Below are 26874 nucleotides of genomic sequence, written 5' to 3' on the forward strand. Positions count from 1 at the left end.
CTTGGTTTGATATGGAATGAGAATACATATTTTATATGCAAAAAAATAGTAAATAAATGTAATTCCTTTACTTAATTTTTGAGAAGACTTTGCAAAATTGCCTGTAGGATTATAATTAAGTGAGTTGATCAGGACAGGGTAGAATTTATACTTGGCATGTAAATGTTGTGTTAGGTAAGGCTTTGATGACCTACTACAAAGTGAATACAAAATACAAAACCAGATTTTAATTCCTTTTTGAGGGCAAAATGAAAATCTGATCTCCTTTGCTTTTTACCAAAAATGTGTGGGGCAACTTTCTGGAAAACTCCTGTAGCTAGTTTAAAAGTCTATTTTCCTATGGATATATGTACTAGATTCCTGTTAGTGTTACTCAGAGCTATATACTTACACTTATCAATAGAAGAACAAATAGAAGAATAAGGGAGGTGGCCAATAATAGTAAAATACTCAAAACAGATCTTTTCTTTCCCTTTTGAGATGTTCTATCTTCAGCATGCACCTTATACTCCATACTTAAGTTGTACCAGTTGGGTTGTACCAATTAAGTTGTCACTGATCCTTCATAAAAACTTTGCCTCTTGTCTCATGTTCTGCTGAACATTAAAACAGCTAAGAAGAATTCAGATATCACACTTACATTTGAGCTCCTGCAACACTATGGCTGGTAATAGATCAAATGGTACAGTAAGGGCTTGTGTTTATGTTTTGTCAAGTTCTGTAGGATGCCATTTTCATCAGCACAAAATGTTGCATACAGCCTGAAAAATACAGGATTTCTGTACTGGTCCTTTTGTCACTAATCACTTTTCTATCCTTGGAAGAAAAATAAGGTACTAAAGATGAGTCTAGAGACTCTCAAAAAGGAAAAAGCTCTTCCATAAAACCTTCTTTAATAGTGCAAGGGAAAGATCTTCAGGCAGTATTAAATTGATGCAGCCCACTTGTGGAGCTACACATGTTTCTGCTGGTCTGAGAACTCTAAGTTATCTATATCCTATTAAAGCTTAAGAGACACTATCATAAAAATAGATCTGTCTACAGTACACAGGCCTCTCTGTGTCTAATTGGACTAATTTTGTCTGTGTCAGTGGACTCACTTTTGATTAACACAGTTGTAAAGTGAAGCCAGAATCAGGCCTGCTGTTTGTAAGACTTGTTCACAGAGGTTATATTTTTCTCTGACAGATTTTTATTTTCGAATTTTAGAAGCCCCAAGAATTGCCCTTAATTCTTGAATGATTGTGTTTAGAGTTCCAAAAGTAGATTAATGAAAACAAGTTCCAAAAGTAGATTAATGAAAACAATTTGATATGTTTACAATCTTTTTGAATCTGCAGAGATGCTTTTCTACATGTAGCCATAATGGGCTATTCAGTTGTATATAAGTAATTTTATCTGACACTTCATTGAGTTAGGGTATAAACATTTTACTTGCCCAAAGTATATTTGCCTTCTCAAAAGGCAGTGTCTAATTTTGTATCATGTGACTGTTCATCCTTTAACAGCACTGTGGCCAGAAAATGAAGAGCTTCTATCCTTGCAACTGTAGAACTGTGCAATGTAAATACAGTAGCAGTGCTGAAATTACCAATGCTTTTCTTCCAGAAACTACATTTGAGTGAAGATGTTGCTGGAGCCACATTCATGGCAGCAGGGAGCTCCACTCCAGAACTGTTTGCATCCGTTATAGGTATGGAGCCCACACACTAGCTTTTATGAGATCTGCTGTTAAAAAATCAGCATCAGATCAAGCAAGAGGTATCCAAAAGTGCTACCATTCTTCTGTCAATTTATAATCAGCAATTGCAGCTGTCAGCTAGTCTGTGGTTCATGGTATAATTAACTACTCAAAATATCTCATGAAACTGTGAATCTCCTCTCAAAACACAGAGAAGAATGGCTGATTCTGAACATAGGAAGTAAAAGAAGAGATTTATTGCAGTCCCCTGAGAGAGAATTTGAGATATTTGATGCCTTCTTTCTTCACAAATAAAGGGAATTAATTTTAGCAAGGAAGTAGGAGAACAGGGAACATGGGAAAAGAACAAATTAATGTATAGATAAGTCAGATCTGCTAAAGGCAGAAGGACATGGTGAACATTATTTACAGAATTATTTGAAGTGATCTCTGAAATATTAAAGATTATTGGTATAGAAGGTCTAAATGGCAAAAGTAGTACCTATTAAGAGAAGAGAATGAAGGACACAGGATTACACTAATAGAGAAGGGGGAAAGCAGCAAATTTCATAGAATCATAAAATAGTTTGGGTTGGAAGGGACCTTTAAAGGTCATCTAGTCCAGCCCCCCTGCAATGAGCAGGGACATCTTCAACTAGATAAGGTTGCTCAAAGCCCTGTCCAACCTGACGTTGAATGCTTCCAAGGATGGGGCATCTACCACCTCTCTGGGCAACCTGTTCCAGTGTTTCACCACCCTCTTTGTAAAAAATTTCTTCCTTATATCTAGTCTGAATCTACCCTCTTTTAGTTTAAAACCATTACCCCTTGTCCTATCGCAACAGGCCCTGCTAAAATGTTTGTCCCCATCTTTCTTATAAGCCCCCTTTAAGTATTGAAAGGCCGCAAGAAGGTGTCCCCGGAGCCTTCTCCAGGCTGAACAACCCCAACTCTCTGAGCCTTTCTTCATAGGAGAGGCATTCCATCCTTCTGATCATTTTTGTGACCCTTCTGTGGACCTGCTCCAACAACAGTACTGAGTACTGTACAGTACTGAGTAAAGTACTCCAACAGTATTTTCCTGTACTGAGGGCTCCAGAGCTGGATGCAGTACTCCAGGTTGGGGTCTCACAAGAGTGGAGTAGAGTGGCAGAATCACCTCCCTCAATGTGCTGGCCACTCTTCTTTTGATGCAGCCCAGGATACGGTTGGCTTTCTGGGCTGCAAGCGCACATTGACAGCTCATGTCCAGCTTTTCATCCATCAGTACCCCCAAGTCCTTCTCTGCAGGGCTGCTCTCAATCCGTTCATCCCCCAGCTTGTATTGATAACTGGATGTTGCCCCGATGCAGGTGCAGGACCTTGCACTTGGCATTGTTGAACGTCATGAGGTTCATGTGGCCCACTTCTCCAGCTTGTCCAGGTCCCTCTGGATGGCATCCCATCCCTCAGGTGTGTCAACTGCACCACTCAGCTTGGTGTTGCCTGCAGACTTGCTGAGGATGCACTCGATCTCACTGTCAGTGTCATTTATGAAAATATTGAACAGCACTGGTCCCAGTACGGACCCCTGAGGGACACCACTCATCACTGACCTCCATCTGGACATTGAGCCATTGACCACTACCCTCTGGATGCAACCATCCAACCAATTCCTCATCCACTGAACAGTCCAGCCATCAAATCCGTATCTCTCCAATTTAGAGTCAAAGGCCTTACAGAAAGGCCTTACAGAAAGGCCTTTGTCAAAGGCCTTACAGAAGTCCAGATAGACGACATCCATAGCTCTCCCCTTGTCCACTGATGTAGTCACTCCATCACAGAAGGCCACTAGGTTGGTCAGGCAGGACTTGCCCTTGGTGAAGCCATGTTGGCTGTCTTGAATCACCTCCCTGTCCTCCATGTGCTTTAGCGTAGCTTCTAGGAGGATCTTTTCCATGATCTTCCTAGGCACAGAGGTGAGGCTGACAGGTTGGTAGTTCCCAGGGTCATCCTTTCTACCCTTTTTACAAATGAGTGCAATGTTTCCTTTTTTCCAGTCACCAGGGACTTCACCTGACTGCCATGACTTTTCAAGCACCTTGGAGAGTGGCTTGGTAACTACATCAGCCAATTCCATCAGGACTCTGGGATGCATCTTGTCAGGTCCCATAGACTGATGTACGTTCAGGTTCCTCAGGTGGTCACGAACCTGATCTTCTCTTACAGTGGGAGGGACTTTGCTCCCCCAGTCCCTGTCTTGCGGTCCACCCACTCGAGAGGTGTGGTAAGAGAGGTTGCCAGTGGAGACTGAGGCAAAAAATTGTTGAGTACCTTAGCCTTCTCCTCATCCGTTGTTACCAGTTTGCCAGTCTTGCTCATCAGGGAGGGTATGCTTTCTTTGACCTTCCTTTTCTGGCTGAAATACCTGTAGAAGCCCTTCTTATCATTCTTTCCATCCCTTGCCAAGTTCAGCTCCAGCTGCATCTTGGCCTTCCTGACCCCATCCCTATACAACCAGGCAGCATCCCTATACTCTTCCCAGGATGCCTGTCCCTTCTTCCACTGCCTGTGCATTTCTTTCTTGCCCTTTAGTTTGACCAGTAGGTCTCGACTCATCCGTGCCGGTCTCTTGCCTTCCTTTCCTGATTTCTTACGCCTGGGGACTGAAAGCTCTTGTGCTCTATGGAAAGCATCCTTAAAGATCTGCCAGCTCTGTTCTGCTCCCTTGTCCCCGAGGGCAGTTTCCCAGGGGGTCCTACTGACTAACTCCTTGAACAGCTGGAATTTTGCTTTCCTAAAATTCAGGGTCCTGACTTTACTCTTTGCCTGATCCATATCCCTCAGGACTGCGAACTCCACCAGTGCATGATCACTGCAGCCCAGGCTGCCTCCAATCTTGACGTCACCAATGAGCTCACTTGCGTTGGTGACCAACAGGTCCAGTATCGCATCCCCTCTGGTAGGGCCGTCTATTACCCAGCTTAAGAAGTTATCCTCAATACACTCCAGCAGTCTCCTGGATTGACTACAGCTCGCCATGCTACTTTTCCAGCAAATGTCAGGTGGTTGAAGTCCCCCAGCAGGATGAGACCCTGTGAGTGCAATGCCTCCTGTAGCTGGAGTAAGAAGGCTTCGTCAATAGGCTCCCCTTGATCGGGTGGCCTGTAGTAGACACCAACCACAAGGTTCCCTTTGTTGCCTCGGTCTCTAATGCTTACCCATAAGCTTTCAACCTGCTCATGGGTATTCTTCAGAGGCAGCTCTTCACAATCTATCCATTTCCTGATGTAGAGGGCAATGCCTCCACCCCTCTTTCCTCACCTGTCCCTTCAGAACAGCCATCAACAGCCACACTCCAGTCATGGTATTTGTCCCACCAAGTTTCAGTAATGGCAACTAGGTCATAGCTTTCTAGCAGTGTGGTGGCTTAAATTTGATAAATCTGTCTTTAGTAAAGCCTTAGTAGGCTTTCTGCTACTATCCCAACTGACATTTTTACAAACTTTAGGGAAATACAGTCTAAAGGAATGCACTATAACCTCACGTCCAACTGGCTAAAAAGCAGCAAGTGTAAGCCTTTAAGGCTCCCTGTAGCGAAAGTTTAAAGTACCAGTAGATACAGCTCTATAGTGCATTCATGTTATCTTTGGTTCTGTCTCAGTGCTGAAGATTACATTAGATAATCCCTGGAGGTCATTTTTGTCATTCTGATACAGTTATGTTACAGATAGATATCTGAGGCATAGGTGGGTTCAGTACTAAGGGAAATCTGAAAGTCAGTACTAGAACAGGTTAAGTCTGAATCCTGGTTGTCTGTTCGAGTCAGAAGGCACACATTACTGCACCCAAAGTGGCTACCAGTTTTTTGAGGGAAAAATCTCTTACTCCCATGACACATTGCAAGGAAGAACGCACTGAATATTAAATACCTGAGAGAAAGATTTCTGTGCTTTTTTTGTGCTGTTTCAAATAAATTCCATGCTCCTGATGTGAATGGAGATGTTTTATACTTATTTGAATGGATTACTGTACCACTAACAACCAAGCTGTGAAATACAGGACTTAGTGTTTAACTAACTAGCTAAGAAATCATTTACCTTTAATAAAAATATATATGTAGAGATGTTAAGCCAAAAACGGGGAGCTGCTAGCTAGGCTAAAAGCACAAAATATTCCACAGAGAAGTGAGCATTTATTATGAAACATGTTTTGGTTAAACTTTCAAACAATCTCTTGTTCTCAGGTAGTACATGTTCTAAGTAATTGCCTGTGATCTAAAATGAAATAACAGAGGTAATAATGCATGTTTTGCTCCCTCTGCAGGTGTATTTATCACTCACGGAGATGTAGGAGTAGGGACCATTGTTGGTTCAGCAGTTTTCAACATCCTCTGCATTGTTGGTGTCTGTGGAATGTTTGCAGGACAGGTTAGTAAGATACTTATCTTTATGAAGTTCAATTGCTTACAATTTAGGGGTTTCTGTGAGCAAATGGTAAAAAAAGTAAGGAGTTTTAGGCAAAACCAAAAATGAGCTGAGTTTGTGAAAAATGTCAAATGTTGGAAAGAATTTATGAATGCTTTACAAACAGCAAATGTTTGCAAAAGTTCAGCTGTCGTTTCAGCACTCTGAACACGTAGCATACAGAAGAAACTGGTTCCTTTTCATACAATACTGTGTTCACAGTCAACTGATCAGTGGCATCTGCTAGTCCTTCCTGGTATTGATGGTGATCAAAGAATCTAGGATACAAGGATGAGATTTGCTCCATCTACACAGTAGACTGTGTATTAAATTTTTTCAGGTATTAAGTCCAATATATCCACAAATACAATGAAGTGGGAACTCTTGATTTGCTGCAGTACAATGAATTGTACTTTACAATTGAAATTATGACCAAATAAAATATCATTAGTAAGAAATGTATTTCATTAATGGAAGTTTCTATATGATTTTTATTACTGGTGGTTATTACAGATCCGTTGTCTAGCAGACTGATATGTCTTCCTGTTAGCATAAAACTGTGATTGGTTCCAGAATCGTTGCTTAATAATAATTCTGCTCACACACCTAAGTGACTGGAAGATAGAGGCCTTTGTTTTGTCTTTAAAATCACATATTTTTGTTGGCTGAAGGTGTGATATTTTTCAGGTGGTTTGTCTCACCCAGTGGGCCGTGTTCCGGGACTCTGTGTACTACACGATATCTGTGATCGTACTTATTGTTGTAAGTAGTTCTCTTGCCAATTAATGTGTTTCATTGCTTGAATTTTTGGAGGACCAGTCTGCTAACCACTGATATACACGGGTAAATAATTATTTTCCTAGCTAGTTCTAGTGATGTCTGGAAGTGAGGGTTCAGCCCTACAATATGGTCCAAATATGAAAACTTCATACAGCCCCACAGAATGTGTGTCCATCATGTCCATCAATGTCCATTCATTTTGTATCTACAGTCTGTAAAGTTCTGGAGGCTAGCAGATTACTGTTACACAGTGCAGTTAGCACTCTCTAATGACCTAGGGGACTGCTTGTTGTGGAGATGAAAAATTTTCAGCTGCACCTCTATTTTAAATAGGGAAGGTGGCTGTTTCTTGCTTCTACACAGTAATTTTATTTCACAGATTCTGGGTAAATTTTTCTAAATAGAACACAAGTGAGATACCACTTTATTCACCTAGAGCAATGTAGTAGTTCCTGAATGCGCACATTTACTGTGTCTTGTGGCAAGAAGGGGAAGACTCCACTTTGTTTTGTAATAAATATGGATCACTAGCTGCCCATTCAGTTACAGCAGTTATATAGGGTGGAGTAAAATGTGTGTAACCACTTGGCCTAAGAGCAGAAGTAAAATGGCTGCTTTTTCTGCTAAAACTAGTCCTGTTAAAAGGACTCAGAGCTAGGTCTCTTCAGAATACAGAACTTTGCTGTCATTTACACATTTACGCACAGCGTGTGGGTACATGTGTGCATATCTGTCTGTCTTTCACATGCTCACACTGTTTTACTGAATAGTATTTATAACAGTCACTGAGAGGGATCCGAGCCTTGTTCACAAGCTTTATGCTTTGTGAGGGGCACAATCCATACAGTGAAAGTTCCGGTTAGAAAGGGTCAAAACTCAAATAGCTTCTAGCTAGATATGGCTGATATTTATTAAATAAATTTGACTGTTTTTCAAGATAGATCAGAGAAATGGTCAACTTATGTGTTTCCTTTTTTTTTTTCTTCTTATAGTTCATATATGACGAGAAAATAGAATGGTAAGTTGTGTAAATTATTCCCTACAATCCCATATTTGCCATGAGACTGATCAGTAAATAGAGTTGCAGTGTAATTAGCTGTCATTCATACATGTTGGGAGTATGAGCTGGATTTGACACCTGGGAAATGCTATGTGTTTTCTTTGGTTATATTTTTTATGATGATCAGGGAAAACTAAAAGAAAATTTAAGAACCTGGAAACATTAACGAAGTAAATAGGCTATAGGTAAGGCCTGAAGACTCACATGTGCAGAGAGGGTAACCAAAGTTCTGCTGCTCTGATTCTGGCTCTTAACATTTATGGGGCTGTTAGGTGTCCCAAAGAACAGTCCAAGGTGGGATCCTAGTAGAAGATCATAAGCATCTTCTAAAAGAGTCCTCTCAGAGTGCCTGGCCTGTGCTTCGACACTGAAATGACAAAAGGCCTTGGCATTATGATCCTCAGAGGGTAATATGGTTTCAGTCTGCATAGCACATTTCTGAAATATATGCATTACATTTTCTTTGCATGTTTATTGGAACCTGAGAGTCTGCTTCCCCCCCATTCTGCTGAGACACCATCTAATCTTAATGATGTGAATCCTGTGTACACAAATGTGACTTGTACTAGATGTTTAATGCACACTCCTACATAAAACTTGTAAAGCATACAGCTGTTTGAATGGCCTTTTAACACTTTTTTTGTTTGTTTGTTTCTTTGAGGTGGGAAAGCCTTGTACTCATCATTATGTATTCATTCTACATACTTATCATGAAGTAAGTGCTTTTCTCCTCCGTATGCCTTTTAGGTGTTAATTGACCATCATTCTTTTGGTGTGGTTTTGTCCTTGGCCTTCCTGCTGAGGACAATACAGCCAGTCATGTTTCTGTGTAAGATCTCTTGCTTTTTCATGCTTAATCAGTTTTGCTATAGATTTGTGCTCAGTCAACAGCAAATATTTTCATGCATCCTTTTCATAGTGCACTGAGGAAAAGTAGCTCTCAGAAAAAGTTGAGAGAAAATGTCATTTATACAAAGATGTATGAAAAAGTCCACTGGGTACTCTGGATTGTAAGCACACAGCATGTCAGCTATTACACATATTTTGTAACCTTGGGAGAACAAGGTTAAGGAACATTAGACAGGCTGCTAAGCATATATTGATCTTCAGATCTTCTCATACCAAATTGTGTACTGACATCCTTCTTCTGTAGTGTCCCTGCCTCTGACAGAAGAGTCAGAGGTCTGACTGTTACTGCAAGGGTCTGTGAGTCCACCGTTCTACTGCAAATTGCTTAGACTTATCTCTTGGTGGCCTCCCCTCACAAATCACCCTTTTTGGAACTTCAGCCTTCCTTTTCTTCTACATCAGGTCTTAGCAGAGTTCATTGACAGCCCTCTTAGATCCCACCCTAGTGCTAAAATAGATGCATTCTTTCTTTAGAAAGGTATAGGCAACAGTCCCAGAAATGCTCAAGCACCTGCCATGGGCAACACAGTACTGAGAGAAACAGTGAGGTGAATTGCGAGCTGATGCAGGAGGAAAGAAGCCATTGTATAGTGAATGCCCTGGCTCCAAAATCCGCAGCTCCAGTGTTTTGCCTTCACTAAATCTGCTCTAGTGTCTTTTTGCAGTTTGCTCTATCTCATGAGAGATAGGTGCAGCCCTTGCTTTCCTATCAGCTTGCCGCTAAATTGGATAGTCCTTTCTCTTAACTTCCTATTAGTTGCCAGAGAACATGCATCTAAGCTTTACTGCTTGCCTGCGTAAGTTGCTCTCAGATGCTTAGAAGTTTGACGAGGAAATGCAGCAATCCAACCTTTTCAGACCTTTCCTTTGCACTTTCAGGTACAATGTGAGGTTGCAAAATTTCTTCACCCTTAAAAGCAAGAATGTTGGAAATGGTGACACAGTCAACAATGAGCTGGAAGATGGTAATAAATGTTATGCCTCTAGTTGTGATGACCCATCCATTCCATTACTATGGAAAGGTAAGGCTGAGCAGACAGGACTTGGAAAAAGAGTAGTGCAGAGGATATCCTTTTTATTTCTTTAATGCGGATCAAAACAGTGTTACTATTCAATCATAAGCAGGAAATTTTATTGGGTTAACTTGACAATTCAGCAGTCAGACTGCCAGATGAAAAAAACCCAATCAAAATTTTTTTTTTTATATTCTGGAAACAAGCTGCTTTGCACATTGGCAATTTTGCTCCCTTTTTGTCTCCTGTTCAGTGATGGGCTACAACACTGTGAAAGGAATTTTTTTTTTTTTTTTTTTTGCCAGGAAGAAGGTAATTTTCACTTCAAAAATTAGTTTGGAACTAGAAGCTGAGACTTGGGTGTTGAAGGAAAGGACATGGGCAGATCAGTGGGCAATAGGGATTACGTGTTGAGTTCAGATCCTCGGAAGACTGGCTTTCACATGCCTAAATAGCTCTGCATACACTGCCAAGCACATATGTAAAATTGAGAAATGCAGGTTCTTTGCTGTCTGTGTCTTTGTCATAAAGGGGAAGAAGATGATACCCAGCTCCTGGTACTGAAGGTAAGCAAACATACCTGGGTATTTTGGGCTTTTTGGTAAGCCTGTTTTTATCATTGTCTTATCCCTCTTCTCTTCCATTCCCTCTTTTCTCCGTAGAGAAAAATCATTCCTACCTTCAAAGCACAAACCATATAAGTTAGTGAGCTCTTGGGCTACTCTTAACGAGTGAGGTCTCCCTGCTTTGTCCTTTGCAAACATCTCCCATTCTAGGAGACTGAGCTCAGCAGCAATGTAGGTAGCATTTGGAAAGGTCCTCATGTAATAAAAAATAGTGGCAAACAGGAATTTAGAGCAGACTTAGAGAATCCCACTCTTTTCTGCTTTTAGTGTTTAGGCTGGGATCTGTTCAAGGTAGGTACTGTCACTTACTACAGGTTTATGTAATGACAGCACACTGATACTCTGGTCTTAGATATGGTGTTTATACAATAGTTTAATAGCAATTTTAAATTACTTCTCATGGGACATTGTAGCATAACTAAATGAAGATGTCTTTGAAGTACCTTGATCTCATTTTACAATGAATTTTTAATTGACTATGATGTAGTGAAGTCTGTCACTTGGTTCAGAGGATACCTCCTAGGGCAGTTTTTACTTATGTATTCAAGTGGGGACACAGGAAAAGGGTGATCCAGTGAAAGAACACAGGTATTAGTGGTTTTTACTTCTGAGGCATTTGTTGGGTTCTGATGTCATCTCCCTGCATGCTCTCCTCTCTAGCCACTGCGTGGTAAAGGGATGATAGCACAGAGTGCTTGCCTGTCCACCTATTTCCTTTTCAGGAAATGTGAAGATTATTCAGTGCTTGTGAAGAACATGCAGAACTTTTAGGAAAAGGAGCAAGAAAGCTAATAAAAGCCTGGACTCATGAGAATGGTGTCTCCACTAGTAACTGTTCACAGCAGATTTCTTCTCTCATTTCCTTCAAAGATGCACCGAGACTGCAGTTTCAGTTAGATTCCCTTTACCTTCTCCAGCACCCATTACACAAATTCATGCTGCATTGGAGGGACCATTGTTCAAAGTGTGAGAGTGTAGATATTATCACAGGCAAACCCACCTGGGATGAGAGAGGACATGAAGAAGAGATTAAGGAGGTGACAGGGTTTGGAGTGAGCAGTGGGAGAGGAGGATGGCACTGTTAGCCCAGCTGCTTCATAGATGGGTGCTTTATGTGTCAAGAAGCTGTCCTAGAAAACCATCACATGGCTGCCTGTTGCATCTCCCTCCTGTTGAACCAAAATATGCCATGACCGATCAGTGACTCGCTGTCAGTTGACACTTGGCTGGCTTCACAAGCTGAGCTGTACCTTCCCCAGCAGCAGCTTTCAGAAACAGGAGCGCTGCTAGTAGCAGGGAGAGAACTAGAGCTGGCCTCCGCCTTACCTCCAAACAGTGGTTAGCAAGTTTCAGGATCCACCGAAAAACCTCCCTTGGCTTCATCAAGGTGTAGGTCTAACCTTAATCTGATTTTCCACAGGAGGAAAGTCTGATTACTTCCCAAAAAAGAACAATTGCTTTGGGTGAGGAACTTTCTTCCTACCAAGGATGGTTAGTCTGTTGCTCAAGGTGCAGATAAAAGGGGGGTTCACATGCTGCACATCTCTCTCTTATGCTTGTAAGTTTTATTACTTTCAAGAGCTTCCAATGGTACAATATAAAAGCTTCCATTACTCGAGTTTCAGAGAGAAAAATGAGAGCTTTTCACTGTAGGATAAATTCAATTTCAGGGGCGAGTTCTACACACACAGGTAAAGGTGAAGTTATTTGTACTTTGTGAATAATGCTCCTATTTTAAAAGTACAAGCATGTGGCTCGCTGCCCTTGGCTTTTATTATGTTGACCCAAATTTCCCCCAGGTAGCATGGTTCGATTCCTGCCTAAACCCAGAAACTCTTGAAAGAAGTGGGTTTCTGATGGCCTGATCAGGAGTCAACTGAAGTCAGCAAGAAGCTTTCAGTTGACTTCGACAGGGTTGTTGGTGATGACCCTTGGTGAGCAGAGTTGGTGAGCAGGAAGTTTGGGTAGTTCGTTAAAAGGAAAAGCCATTCTCAGAAGATATTTTTCTAAGGAATATCACAAAGAAGAAGCGAAAAAGGCTTTTCTCTGTCTCACATTTGTGAAAAACACTTTTGCGATTTTTAGGTGGAGCCTGTTTGTACCATATGGGGCCAACGTATGTATGTTTATGGACACAGGGAGTGAGACTGAAGAGCTATTACTAAAATATAAGAGCAATGGGCTGCAGTAAGTCAAAACAGCTGCAGTTAGTTATATATATATTTATAGTGATGTATTCTACATCAGTGCTGAGTTTTTTATCATGGTATTTCATCAAAGCTGAGTATGTTTGGTCACTGTCTCCTTAGTGCTCTAAGAAACAGTTCCAGAGTAACTGCAGTGCTTCCATGTTTTTCATGACACTGTAAGATAAAGAAGCACTTTGGAGACTTCACTGGAGAAACACACTTGAGAGCAGTTAATCTGATGAGACTGTTATAAAGATATCTTGTCTTTTTGCCTTACCAGGATTGCTGTCAAACATTTCTTTTTCTTTGTCTAACTAAAGCAAATGTTAAGCTACTGTGGTTGAGTCCTTTTCTGTGAGGATTGGTTCCTAGGTAGCCTCTTCTGTGAGGACTGGTTCCTAGGAAGTTTGTCTGGCTATATATTCCTTCACAGAAAGGCTGCTACAATCTAACTGTAAGAGTCATTGGAATGGATGTGCTCCTTATTTGTGTCATCAGCTGCAGTACTTGGCAAGGTTAATTTGTTTTAGATGTCGGGGTGGGGGGAGGATAATTGCTCCTTTATGTTTACCAAATGCAAAATTACTACTAGTTCTGTTCTCCATTAGAGATATGAAGCTGCAAGACAAAACTACAGAGTGGATTCTTTGAGTAGGGCATATTTCTTTGTGAAACCAAAGATCTCTTAATGACACTTCATGTGACCCCAGTGCACTCATTGAAAACTCATTTTAGTGAAACAAAGCAAGACACTCAAATGCTAAAGGGTAAAAGATATAGCTGTTTACTGGTGATTTACAGGCTTGCTGGGTTTTTCTGTTTGAATGATAATGGAAGGATATATTTCTTCAACTTCAAATATGTTAGAAGGTGCTTGAGACAGCAAAGCCTTTATTGCATGATGTTATTTACATGCATGCATGGATCCAGTCTTCCTCCTGAAAAACAAAAATATTTCAACACTGTAACAAAGCAAAAAAATAACAATATAGATTTCAGTGTGTTTAGAACAGGTCCATTTTAATTCCTTTGTTTGAGTTGAATGTTTTCTTAGATTTCCTTTGCTTCCTGACTGGAACCATGCACTAATAATTATCTTTCACTTCTACCTCCTAAATTCTCTTCCTCTTCTTAATGTAAGTAACTTAATGCAAAAGGGGAGTGGGAGGGTGAAGTCAAGCTAAGCAAAGCAGAAAACAAGCAGCAAAGAATTTTGTTGGGTTTTTTTTCCATACATATTATTACGTGTAATAATTAATATTTATTACAGTCATATGCGTATTTCCTGCCCTGCTTTCTAACACCACACGGGTATGTCTCCTGTCTGCTGAGCCTTGCTCTGCTTGCTATATGTAGTCTGTAGCATTTGTGAGAATATTGGTTTGTTGAGCTCTGAAAGTCCTTGCCTGTATTTGTGTTGATTCCCAATATAATTTTGTCTCTCTGTTTGTGTTCTTAACACGGTAGAACAAAACTCTTAACCTTGGTACAAGTTCCTTTATATTAACAAAGGCTTACTTATAACATACATTTGTTCCTGACAATTATTTTTCATCATTTCAAATCTTGTCATGTTAGAGATATTGATAATATTCTGTGAAGGTAAAGTGAAGATTTCCAAAAGGAGTGAGCACAACATTAGGGACTTTTGGATGTGCAGCACCTTGATCCAATGGGATAGCTTTAGAGGTTTCAGGAGGACTGTCTACACTGCCACAGTGCAAGTGCTTTTAGAGAAGGCTTACAAAATTGTAGTGGGACATAAGCAATGAAAACTGGTACTACAGCATGAATGGCTGGGTAAAAACTGCTCCCACTCATTGGAGAGTGGGTTGGTGGCTACCTTAGCAGAGTGAAAGTCCCCTTTCAGCATGTGATCTAAACAAAGTGCACAACTGATGAGCAGATTCACCAGGCTGCAGAAATATTACAGGAAAGTCACTTGTGAATTCAAGCATTCAGATGAATATTACCCCCACCTGAGCCTGAAAAGAATGACTCTGGGTGATGGGAAGCATGGTAAGATCAATTCCACAACTAACTCTGTCCATTGTGATCATTAGTGAAGGGGATGCAGCAGTACGGCAAAAACAGTGTCGTGATGGTGGATGAGATCATCTGCTCCAGTCCCCCCAAATACCGGTTCCCTGAAGCTGGATTACGGATTATGATTACAAATAAGTTTGGACCACGCACCAGAATGCGGATGGCAAGCCGACTCATCATTAATGAGGTAGGTTCATTAAGAAAACAATAAATGACTATGAGGCAGAGGGGTTGCCAAAGAGCCGTGCTCATAGTGATTCTGGAATTCAGATTCTCCCAGGTTCCTAGGGATGGGCTAGAGCTATGTCTTTGTCTAGCAGCTATGTCACAGCAGATTTGAAGATGGATTCCCAATTGATGATGCTGCCTGTCTTAATGGGAGGGCAGTCACCAAGGAGGGACTCCCTTGTCTCCCTGCCAGAAGATGTTTGTTTCAGTGTGTGTGTACATTTGGATTTTATCTGCAGCAGCAGAATTGTTTTTGATCATTACAAAAGTGGTCAGACTAAGAAAAGATAATGGACAGACAATCAAAAAATCTGTAAGAACTGCTCTTATTTTAGCAGCACATCAGGATCACATCAGATGTATGCCTACATCTTTAGTCCTCAGTGTAGTCCTCAGCTCAAAATGAAAATGGACCAAAATATTTTCATGAGGGGAATTTGCCCTGGACAGTTTCAGTTAACTCTTACTTGATATACTGTCACCACCATATATTGCTTGTTTCATACCCTGCAGCTGAAGTGACAGGACTGGCCAAGTGACACTCTTCTGAGCTTGTATGAAGTACTTAGGGTGAAATCTTTGTCCTGCCAACCTTGGCTTCTCTGAAGGCAGGATTTTATCCTTTGCTCCCAACAATGTCAAATATGAGAGGTTTTTACTCTGGCAAATAAATTAATTTCAGTAGTTTAGGAAATACAAGCTTTTGCAAGTTCCTAGAATTTGAACATCATAACCCAGTTCATGTGTCTACCCAGCATTGTGAATTCCCCAATGAAAGAAAGCAGCACTAATGTATTTGTAACAAAAGTCCAATTAAACATTTCACTGTTTTACTGTTAATTAGGGAGTCAACTTGGTGGCGTACGGTCAAGAGCAGAAGATCAGATAGGGCACACAGCAACAGTTGACTCTATAAAAGTTCTGCTTTGAAGGCAATTCATTGATCAGAAAAAAATTCCTTCTTAATGGATATGTGCACAGAGAGCTGATACTTGCTAATTCAACATCTGCAAAAAACATTCTCTAAACCAGAGCATTTTGGATCTATGTTCTTATGTATTCTCACTGCCAAAGTTTTGCAAAGTATTCAGATATGAGTGTTCTCTATTTTTAATTACAGCGTGTTAATACTATTTTCAGAATTTTTTTGCATGTTGTGCAGTTGCTTTATTTTTCAAGGCATTTCAGAGCATTTTTTAGGAAGTTGCAACAATTTGTCATGAAAAAGAGAACACCTATTGACCCTGCATTATCTCATCTAACAAACTAAAAATGTTTATTTTTTTATAAAAGTAGGAAATTACTGTTACGTCTCACATTCTCCAGTGTATTAATGGGTATATATACTGACGCTTAAAACCTATCCCTGTAATTGTTGTGCTATGTATTGGAACTGTGGCAGTCTTACACATATCTGCAGGGGCAATTATGAGCTTCATTAAAGTATATACTCGGACAAGGGCAACAGGGGTTAGGCTTGCTTTTGAAATTATAAGTAGGACCTTTACATTTACCTCAAGGAATGGGGATGAGAAGAAGGGAGAAGAGTTGGACCTGAGTAGGAGAGATCCTGGGTAATGAGTCATTCATAAGCTAACTCTAATAGTGAGGAAGTGTCTTGACTGTTACCACTTAGATTATGGTGCTATTGCTGGTTTGAGTGGGAACTGGTGAGTGAGAAGTGCTTCAGGATAACCATGCTCATTAAAACATGGTGCAGAAGAACAGATATGACAACTTTCTCCATCATGGCTTGAAAGACTCCTGCCAGTAATTTTGAGGTGGATGGTCAACACTGGCCTGATGAAGACAGGTAGGCCACAGACAGATTTGTTTGTTGCTGACTGGAAGGAAGGCTTTGTGGAGAAACATCACGGCTCATGTGACTGGGGCTGGACAGACAGCAAAACCCAGATTTAAGAAAGTCAGTATTTTCCAAACTATGGCAGTTTTGTCTTTGACACTGTGCAGCGTCAGCGGTTAATCCAATCTGCCAATGGCTCAAGCAAACCACTTCAGAATGGGAGACGTGAGAATATTGAAAATGGGAACATCCCTGTGGTGAACCAAGAGGAAGAAAATGAACAGGACAATCTATCTCCCTTTTCATTGCCAGGTAAGGCTTACTTTCCAGGTGTTTATAGTAAGGAAACAGAAGATAATTAAAATGCCAAACACTGGGTTGTAAGAAAAGGCAACACATGTGGGGAGAGAGGAGGAAGGGTATTGATTTGACTGTCTGAAGGCTGGATTTGATGACAGTAAAACCAGGCTGGAGGCTACATGGCTAAAAGCAGATCTTAGGAAAGTGTTTTCCAGCCATCATGCACAATAACGGTAGAAGTGCTGGTTTGCCAGAGGCAAAGGGAAAGCAGGTACAGCAGGTTTATATTAAAAAACATGTCAGACCAACCCAATGAGCACTGCACTGCTAGTAATTTTGAAGTTAATAATGGTCCACTGGAGATTACTAGGCCAGAGGCAGCTAGGTGTATAAATATATAATAACTTGATTTAGTGACTGTAGGGGAGGCTACTTGGATGAAGAGGAAGAAAGGTTTAGGAGCAGAAAGAGTGTTTAATATCTTTGACAGTGTTTAAAATTCTTAGAATAGCAGTATGTAATAATATTCACCTTTTGAAATTTTTTGGAAACTTTTTGGCGTAAAGGGCTATATATAGCCAACTTTTTATGTTGGTGCCCTTAGCACATTACAGGTTGACTCTCCCCCAAATGCTTTGGAGATTAGATAGCAGAGACTAGATCACCCCTCACAGACATGTAGGCAGTAGTCATCTGTCACACAGTTACTGTTTAACACAAATATTATTTGGCATAAATGAATATCACATGCAGTGAAAAAGAAGGAATAATTTTCCATGTTGTATGTGATCCTAATTTCTTAGAGATCCCATTGCTTCAGTTGCTATCATTTTAGAAGAGATATTTGCAACTGAACAAACATTGAAGCATACTATATAAAGACTGGATAAAACCGTGTGTTTTCATGTGTTACTGTACTGTGTGCTCTTACAGGAGCTTCTTGCAGTCAGCAGTAACAGACTTTCATCAGGGGTGAAGAATGGAAACAAACTGATTCACTGAAGATAGGCCCATTAGATGGGCTTCCGATAATCAGCAAGATAATGAAAAAACTGTTTTTGTTGTATGGTGAAATAAGTGGATCCAAGTCAGCAATATGCTTGTGCACGTGAACATGTTGCTAATAATAACAACAATAATAACAATAATAACAGTGACAGTAATAAACAACTCCTAAAAACCAAAAATGTCTACCCAAACCCACCTTAAAAATGCAGGATTCAATGCACATGTTGTCAAAGAAGATTTTTTAACTGAGTTGTTTTTAACAAGTTTTGGGATTCAAGTTTTAATTAGGGCAGTACAATCATGCATTTCTTCTTACATTCCAGGACAATGCAGAAATCTTAACATGTGGCAAACATTACCTGGAGACCATATTTCAATTTGTTCAAAACTCAGACAACTTCTTTATGAATAAAAAACAAGATTTCAGAGTAGAGCTTCCTAAATGTCTGACATTCACAATAGACAAAATGCTTTGAACTAAGGAGGGAGTTATTAGTTATGCCATTGGCCTTTTTTATATGCAGTTTTTCTGCATTCTTGAGAAAGTCTTTAAAGATAATTGAGGTGTAACAGGCCAAAGTGGAACCACTGATGATACAGTTCATACTGGAATGGAGCAAAAGTTCAACATGAACTCGAAGAGTTGCGTAAAAGTGGTAAAGTGATCGTTTAAAAGCCTTATTGTTATCTTCAGATTTTGTTACTCCTGTTGTCTGGAGATGATTACCTATTGGTTGGATTCTCATTGCTCAACTCATATATTCTGAGGGAGAATTCTTTTATTTTTGCTGTCAGAAGTACCACTTTAATAGCTTTGGAGAAAATGTAAAGAACCAGCATCATGCTTTGTTGTTGTTTAAGTACTGTGGCACAATCAGTAGCCTAAAAAAATCCTGACATTTAAAACTGGCTTTAGGAAAAAGGCAGTATGCAGACAGTTTCCCAGAATCCCCTCTGTTTTTCTTTTGATATATTTTCAGACCAGGAATAAGGCACATACATTTTCTAAAGATCAGAAGTTCATGTATTCTTTCAGTACTATAAAGAGCTCTATGGAGAATAGGCTTTCAGTTTCCAGTAGGACTTTCCAAGTCAACTGCTTGCAGTGTCCTAAGTAGAAAATTCACTGCAGTATTTTAAGAGCTGCAACAGAAATGGCTATGAATTGGCCAAAACCCTTTTTTCTGCTGTTCTGTAGTCACCTTTTTTAGCCTAGTTTGGGGTTTGTCTTTTCCCCTTCAAATTGCATTCTTGCAAATTCCAGATCCTTTTGCAAGAACAAGTTTTTTCTGAAACAGATAAATGTAAGTGAAGTTTAAAGCACTACATCATCTGAGTGATTCCCAGTAATCATTTGACATCTATAAGTTTTGCTTATTGTTCTCTTTTATCCTCTATCAATGGCAGTGCTCAGCAATAAATGTAGGGCTTTAGCACACAAAAATAGAGAATAAAATTGTTACCTGAAAACAGTCTCAAACTACAGCCTAGATCCCAGATGTCAAACATCCAGAGAGATTCACCCCCAGGCTGTGGTTCAGGCCCATCTTGAAACAGGAGGCAACACATAGTTTTTATGGAAACTACCTACAGGATCATACAAAGCAGCTTTTGCCTTTGGTTTCTGTGTGGGAAGAAACATTCTCTTTAAAAGAGGAATTTCTTTCTTGACCTAACCTTTAGGCCATGATGATTATCTTCCAGGAGAAAGGCTCATTTGATGCTTTGCAGTTAGATTACTCTACAGTTGTTTGGAAACAGGTCTTAAACTTTTTAAAAAACCCCACAGATCAGAATAAAGCAGGATGAAACTGAGCAGGCATATATTGACAACAAAATGGTGTGTAAAAGCTCTTGCATAGCTCAGTAGTCTTTTAGAGCCCAGACTCGGAAAAGCACTCTGTGCAGCTCTTAATGGATGCTTAAATCCCATTCGCTGTCACATGTTCAGGATCCTTTAAAATACTCTGTGTTCTCAGGTCCTGCTGGTTTCACAGAAATGAAGAACTCCTTCTCTTACAGGATTGGACCATGGATGCTTTATATAAGTCGTGATGGTGTTAGCTAAAATAGGAATAATAATTCCCAGAGCTAAAATGAGATGGCAATAAAGGGGATTAGCAATCCTGCCCATTTTTTTATAGATCCAAAATACGAAGACAACATGTAGGATAGAAGCAAAAAGGAATTAACAGTATCTACTAAAAACATAAAAAATGCTTGTACTTTATCGAACCAAATATTTGTTTTGCCCAGTATTCTGACTCCAACCATGACTTTATGAAGAAGCCTGGGGAAGAATGAGACAGGACAAGTTGGCCTTCAGCTATTTTCAGCTCAAGGAACTTCCTGGACTGGGTGTAATATCCGAGTCTTTAAAAATCCTTAATGTATTTCTTCTTCATTAATCTGTCTTAATTCTCATTGAATCTTTGCAAACATTTAACACTCACAACATCCTCTGGGAAAGAGTTTCATGGTTGTGTGAAGAACCGTCTGCTTTTACTTGCTTTGAACTTGCCTCCTACTAGCTCCATGTCTTCTTTTATTGGAAAACACAGTGAACAAAGCAAACCCCATGTACCTCACTTGAACACTCAGGATAGTGTAGCTCTTTGTTATATCCCCTATGGAGCTGTATGTCTTCAAGGTTGAGCGAGAGACAGAAAAGAGTTCCATGTAGAAACCTCTATAGTTTCTGTCTCTGCAAACACTGATGCAGAGACTTCTTTTAGCTTCTCTGCAATGCCCCTATCTTCTCTCAGTGCTTCTTTATACTTTGATCACTAGTGGACCCAGCAGACTTCCTGCTCCTAATGTATTTGAAGTAAGATTTATTGTGAATTTTGATTCCGCTTTGTAGTTGTTCCTCAGACTCTCTTTTTGGCCTGCTTCATGGTGCTTTTGCCAAAGTTTGGAAACATGACTTACATGGCTGAGTTAGGAAGAGAGCTAGTTTCCGTAGCTTCTTTGCTGTTGCAGGAGAGAAGTTCTTCCAAGAAGGTAGTTCAGAGCAGGACCTAACTGTAGTATTCTGAAATGCTTTTTTGGAAGACCTTCCTCTTGCCACTGCCTATGTAATGGCACATCTACCTTAAAATTTTATTTCAGAACACAAGTGTGCTTCTGAGGCACATCTCACTGTTGTCCTCACGTACTGCACTTTGATTTCCATCGTGTTCTTGGAGCTCATGAACCAGACTTGTTTTGTAGAAAACTAAACTGGAAAATGTGCTCCAGAAGAGCAATGAGTGTGCTCTACCCTGGAGGAGGATACACAGGATAAATTGGAAGAGAAGTGGGCAAGGATTTAATTTAGTAACTCATCACTTGATTCTGAAAGTGCAAAGAGGCACTTGAGGAAGTCTATAAATCCCAGTTCTCCCTTAAAAAAACATTGATAAAGTAGACAGCAAGGTTAAAACATAGAAAATAAACCATGTCAAAATCCAACCAATTCAAACAACATATGGGGAGTACCTCTGCTCAATTACATTTTATTTTTGTTGAATATTGTCCTGTGTAAACCTGTAGTAACTCTGAGAGTAAAGCTTGTTTCTGCATACTGGAGCAAGTTCTTTTTCCAGACCAGTTCCTACTGTACCAAGAATGTGTCTTTAAGAGAAAATTATTGGCATAAATCCAAATATGCAAAGTGTGGTAAAGGCACAGGCTGAAAATAGAAATCTGAGTTATTTTGGACAGATCTCATGGTCTGGAATTTGGAACTTGTATTCTGGAAAATGGAACTTCCGAGAAAAGTGTTAGTAGTTTGGAAAATAGTCTGTTTTGGATGAGGATGAGAAATAAAACCTTGGTATTTTCCACAGGAAAAAAAGAATTGTTTCCAAAGCTCTGTTGCAGGAGAATTGCAATAAGAATGTTTTAATATGTCAACTGCCCACTTGGAAGACTGACAAAGGTTGGGCCTTCTTGGATACCCTTTTACACACTATGTAGCCTGTCTCTAGTGTGGTAACAGAGAGTCTCTTGCCTCCACAGTTCCTAGGGAAAGTTGCAGAGCTGAAATCAGTAAGGATTTTCCAAGAAGGTGGAGAGGCAGCTGCTGTGTTAATTTTCCTAACAGCAAATTGAAAACCATTTTCTCAGAATTTTTTTATTTTGCAACAAAGGCATTTTTCAGTGGAAAATAATTCTGATGGGAAATTCACAATGGATCTAGTTTGTTATATCTATTTCAGTTGTTTCTCTGTTGAGTCCCATACTTGGGACAAAAGTTTATATTCCTCTGTTGTGTTTTGGATACCGCACATGCTCTTTCAGAGTAAGCTTTCAGATTAGCTAATTTCCATATATTAAAGTTTTCCAATCAGTCTCAACTCTGATGAGCAACAGCACTTTCTAGCAGAAATTTACTTGCTGTCTGGATTATTACAAAGCTCCCAGTGTGGAGGTGTGTATGTTACTGTTACACATTTCCAGGTCAAGATTTGAATTAATATTGCTAATGATATGTGGGTGTAAATATATCTTTGTAAATATAGAGCCTAATTAGGATCAAGGGGACAGGTGATTTAAAAATCATTTTTCATTGGGGGAAAACAGTTGGGTTTTGGTTTTGGGGTTTTTTGTTTGTTTGTTTTTCCAAATGAAAAATGGTAGAGAGATTTAAAAAGATAAGAAAGGCATTTAAAAATGATAAAGTGGAGCACCAAAAAAATCGGCAGTAATAATATTCTTAGGCCAGCCTGGACGTGCCTTATTTTTTGTCTAAGTTTACCATTGTCAAAAGCAAAATCCCAGAAAAATAGAAATCAACAGTAAACTCCAGGAAGCCTTTCTCATTTTGCAGGTAGACTTAAACTAGAGAAAACCTTTCCCATTTTCCAAGTTACCTCAAATTAGAGATTTGTGTGAATTCATAACAATAGTTATGAAAATCCTGTGTGCCAGTTAGATTCATGCTTTTCAGGGATGTTATACATTTTTTATATCAGTCAGCTACTAATTGCCTTATGTAAGGAAATGCTTTTTTCACATGTGAAGGTTTAGGCATGTTCTGAAGTAGCTAATGTGTGGAGTGGTGGTCTGTGCTTGACTGCCACATTTTTAAAGGGAAGACTAAGTGGAAAAGCTATCGAATTTAACTAACTACAGTAACTTAGATCTGACTCCTGACAGTGTAGCTGCAGACTCCAGTTTGTCTAAACTCATAAAAAATGTTTTCTGTGCAGTTTATTGACTAGGACATGTAGGCTGTCTGCACTATATGCGTTTGGAACTTCTGTTTCAGGCTAGCTCTAGCTTGGTCCCATGGACTAAATGCCCATTATTATTTGGAGCACTTTTAAGTTTGTGCCTCTGCTTCAGCTTTATACTAAGGGAATCTCGTTGATGTGATGCAAGGCTGCTCTGTGTTGCAAACTAAAATACAGTAGATTGCAAACCAAAATACAGTAAATGGGGACAATCAGGAGATTTACTTCAAGGGTACACTCTTGATCTGAATGAAAACAGAAATGTAGTTTCACGCTTCTGTACTGAGCTCCTCTCAACTCTGTGTGAATGTTGCAAATAGGACAGTATTTTTCCTGTAAAAGGGCACTTCCTTTAGTACCTTAAGGAAATATTCCTTTCCTCTCAGTGCTGTGTGTTGTTGACTTCATTCACCAGGACACTACCTGTATGTGAAAGTAATTATTGTGAGCATAACATCTGGAAAGATGACAAGCCCAGAAATGTATTGAAAATTAGCAAAGGGCTCTTTGTTGTAGGGCTGCTGCTTCGTTTTCAGAAACATTGTAATCAGGCTCTTCTGTAATGATACCTCTCTGAAATACTTGGCATTACTGGCTTCCAGATATCTGGAGAAACAGAAAAATGGATGTCTAAAGTAGGAAAAACAACTTCATGCAAAAAAAATCTTTTTTTTTTTTTTTTACAGCAGGGTGAAGTGAACAGCATATGGACCAGTGTTGCTTTCTTTAATAAAGCAATATTCTTTCATTATTGTCGTAGGAGGTGCAACAAACAAAATACACCTTTCCTCAGCTATGTGGGTTGCCACAGGAGCCTTCAGACCCAAGGCTCACAGGAGTGGCCGGTACTGCTATTAAAACAACTGAGCGAAGGCTTTGTAATGAGACTGTTTGTCTGTTTTTGCAGAACAGCTATGTATTGAATAATAGCCTTAATGAGAATGATAATTTTCTTCCTTGCAGATGTACTAGTGAGCTAAGCAACAATCATAAAACAATTTGTCATGAACTAAAAGCATACCCCAATTTAACAAATTTATCACTAAATCATTTTAATGATTATTTTAGAGTGGGTGGTCAAAAACAAAACAACACAGAGCAGCACAAGAAGTAATTTTGAAAGAAATTAAAAAAAATAAAAATTTTCAAGCTGTATAGTGTTTGTGCATTCATCTAAGCCAGGTGAAATGAATGAAGTAATCCGTTTCCTGAGGAAATGAAGTCTCACTTTATGGAGGCTGCTGCTAAACTTACTAAATTCTTAACTACCAAGTTACAGCATAACAGTAGACTCCTTTAGCACTGAGTGCCACACAAGTTCTATGACCCAGCATAGTATCATAGAATATTTTGGATTGGAAGGCACCTTTACAGGTCATCTAGTCCAGCCCCCCTGCAGTGAGCAGGGACACCTTTAACTACATCAGGTTGCTCAGAGCCCCGTCCAACCTGACCTTGAATGTTTTCAGGGATGGGGCCTCCCCTACCTCTCTGGGCAACCTGTTCCAGTGCTTCACCACCCTCATTGTAAAAAATTTCTTTCTTAAATCCAGTCTAAATCTACCCTCTTTTAGTTTAAAACCATTGCTCCTTGTCCTGTCACAACAGGCCTTGCTAAAAAGTCTGTCCCAGTCTTTCCTATAGGCCCCCTTTAAGTACTGGAAGGCTGCTATAAGGTCTCCCTGCAGCCTTCTCCAGGCTGAACAACCCCAACTCTCTCAGCCTGTCCTTGTAGGAGAGGTGCTCCAGCCCTCGGATCATTTTTGTGGCCCTCTTCTGGACCCGCTCCAACAGCTCCATGTCCTTCTTGTGCTGATGGCTCCAGAGCTGGACGCAGAACTCCAGGTGGGGTCTCACCAGAGCAGAGTAGTGGGGCAGAATCACCTCCCTCAATGTGCTGGCCACGCTTCTTTTGGTGCAGCCCAGGATACCGTTGGCCTTCTGGGCTGTGAGGGCACATTGTTGGCTCATGCCCAGCTTTTCGTCCATCAGTACCCCCAAGTCCTTTTCCACAGGGCTGCCCTCTATCACATCATCCCCCAGCCTGTATTGAAACCGAGGATTGCCCCAACCCAGGTGTAGGACCCTGCACTTGGCCTTGTTGAACGTCACGAGGTTCACATGGGCCCACTTCTCCAGCTTGTCCAGGTCCCTCTGGATGACATCCCATCCTTCTGGCATGTCAACTGCACCACTCAGCTTGGTGTTGCCTGCAGACTTGCTGAGGGTGCACTCGATCTCGCTGTCAATGTCATTGATGAAAATATTGAACAGCACTGGTCCCAGTACGGACCCCTGAGGAACACCACTCGTCACTGACCTCCATCTGGACATTGAGTCATTGACCACTACCCTCTGGATGCAACCATCCAACCAATTCCTCATCCACCGAACAGCCATCAAATGCGTATCTCTCCAATTTAGAGAGAAGGATGTTGTGGGGGACCATGTCAAAGGCCTTACAGAAGTCCAGATAGATGACATCTGTAGCTCTCCCTTTGTCCACTGATGTAGTCACTCCATCATAGAAGGCCACTAGGTTGGTCAGGCAGGACTTGCCCTTGGTGAAACCATGTCGGCTGTCTCGAATCACTTCCCTGTCTTCCATGTGCTTTAGCGTAGCTTCTAGGAGGATCTTTTCCATGATCTTCCTAGGCACAGAGGTGAGGCTGACAGGTTGGTAGTTCCCAGGGTCATCCTTTCTACCCTTTTTAAAAATGAGTGCAATGTTTCGTTTTTTCCAGTCACCAGGGACTTCACCTGACTGCCATGACTTTTCAAGCACCTTGGAGAGTAGCTTGGCAGCTACATCAGCCAATTCCGTCAGGACTCTGGGATGCATCTTGTCAGGTCCCATAGACTTATATATGTTCAGGTTCCTCAGGTGGTCATGAACATGATCTTCCCTTACAGTGGGAGATCTTCTGTGGTCCCCAACATGTTGTCCATTGACTCGGGAGAGGTGAGGGGAGCAGTTGGAGCTGAAGATAGTAGGAGCTGAAGAAAACAGCCTGAGGCAGAACCAAGGCCAGATATACTTAAAAGGCTTTATATAGAAGTTTATAAAAGCTGGCAAACCCTGACACAAAAGAGAAACCAATGTAAAGTGTGTCAGGTAGGCTGCTTTGGCCATGGTGGTTCAAAACTATTCCAGGCTAACTGCACATGGCCAGTCAGCTTCTCTGTTAACTCAACAAAAACCAGAATTGCGTTCATTTCTTGTTCCCTGAAGTCTCAAGCCTCGTTGCCATGTAATGAATGCAAATGTCACTTCCACAAACCATCTAGCTGTAAAAAACAGTTCTGTTTCATGACGTTGTATGGATAAAGTATCACCACTAATAGAGCCAGGAATTTTAATCTGGCACACATTCGTTCAAACTGAGCAAAGATAAGGGAAAGGCAAGCCCTCCTCCACTAATATTTCAGTTTTCTTGGAACTGAGCAAGCATAGCAGTGCCAGTGGTAAGGCACTGTGAATTCTCACAGTTAAGCATTTGTTTAAGTAATTCAGGGCACTAGACAGGATCCTTGACAAGGTACATATTCCCCAGCAGAGGTTGAGT

The 26874-nt window shown here is 40.5% G+C and overlaps 1 protein-coding gene across 1 annotated transcript in view; it reads left to right on the forward strand.

Annotated features, from left to right (window-relative positions):
- The window catches only part of SLC24A4 (solute carrier family 24 member 4), a 99638-nt gene that overhangs the window by 63257 nt on the left and 9507 nt on the right, over nt 1-26874 (forward strand). Inside the window, exons 5-12 of the mRNA XM_075501535.1 lie at nt 1609-1693; nt 5987-6090; nt 6814-6888; nt 7899-7924; nt 8628-8681; nt 9755-9897; nt 14767-14936; nt 16949-17093. Of these exons, the coding sequence (XP_075357650.1) occupies nt 1609-1693; nt 5987-6090; nt 6814-6888; nt 7899-7924; nt 8628-8681; nt 9755-9897; nt 14767-14936; nt 16949-17093 (802 nt within the window). The remainder of the gene's footprint in view (nt 1-1608; nt 1694-5986; nt 6091-6813; nt 6889-7898; nt 7925-8627; nt 8682-9754; nt 9898-14766; nt 14937-16948; nt 17094-26874) is intronic.

The sequence above is a fragment of the Mycteria americana genome, chromosome 5 (assembly GCF_035582795.1).
Source record: "Mycteria americana isolate JAX WOST 10 ecotype Jacksonville Zoo and Gardens chromosome 5, USCA_MyAme_1.0, whole genome shotgun sequence".
NCBI lineage: Eukaryota > Metazoa > Chordata > Aves > Ciconiiformes > Ciconiidae > Mycteria > Mycteria americana.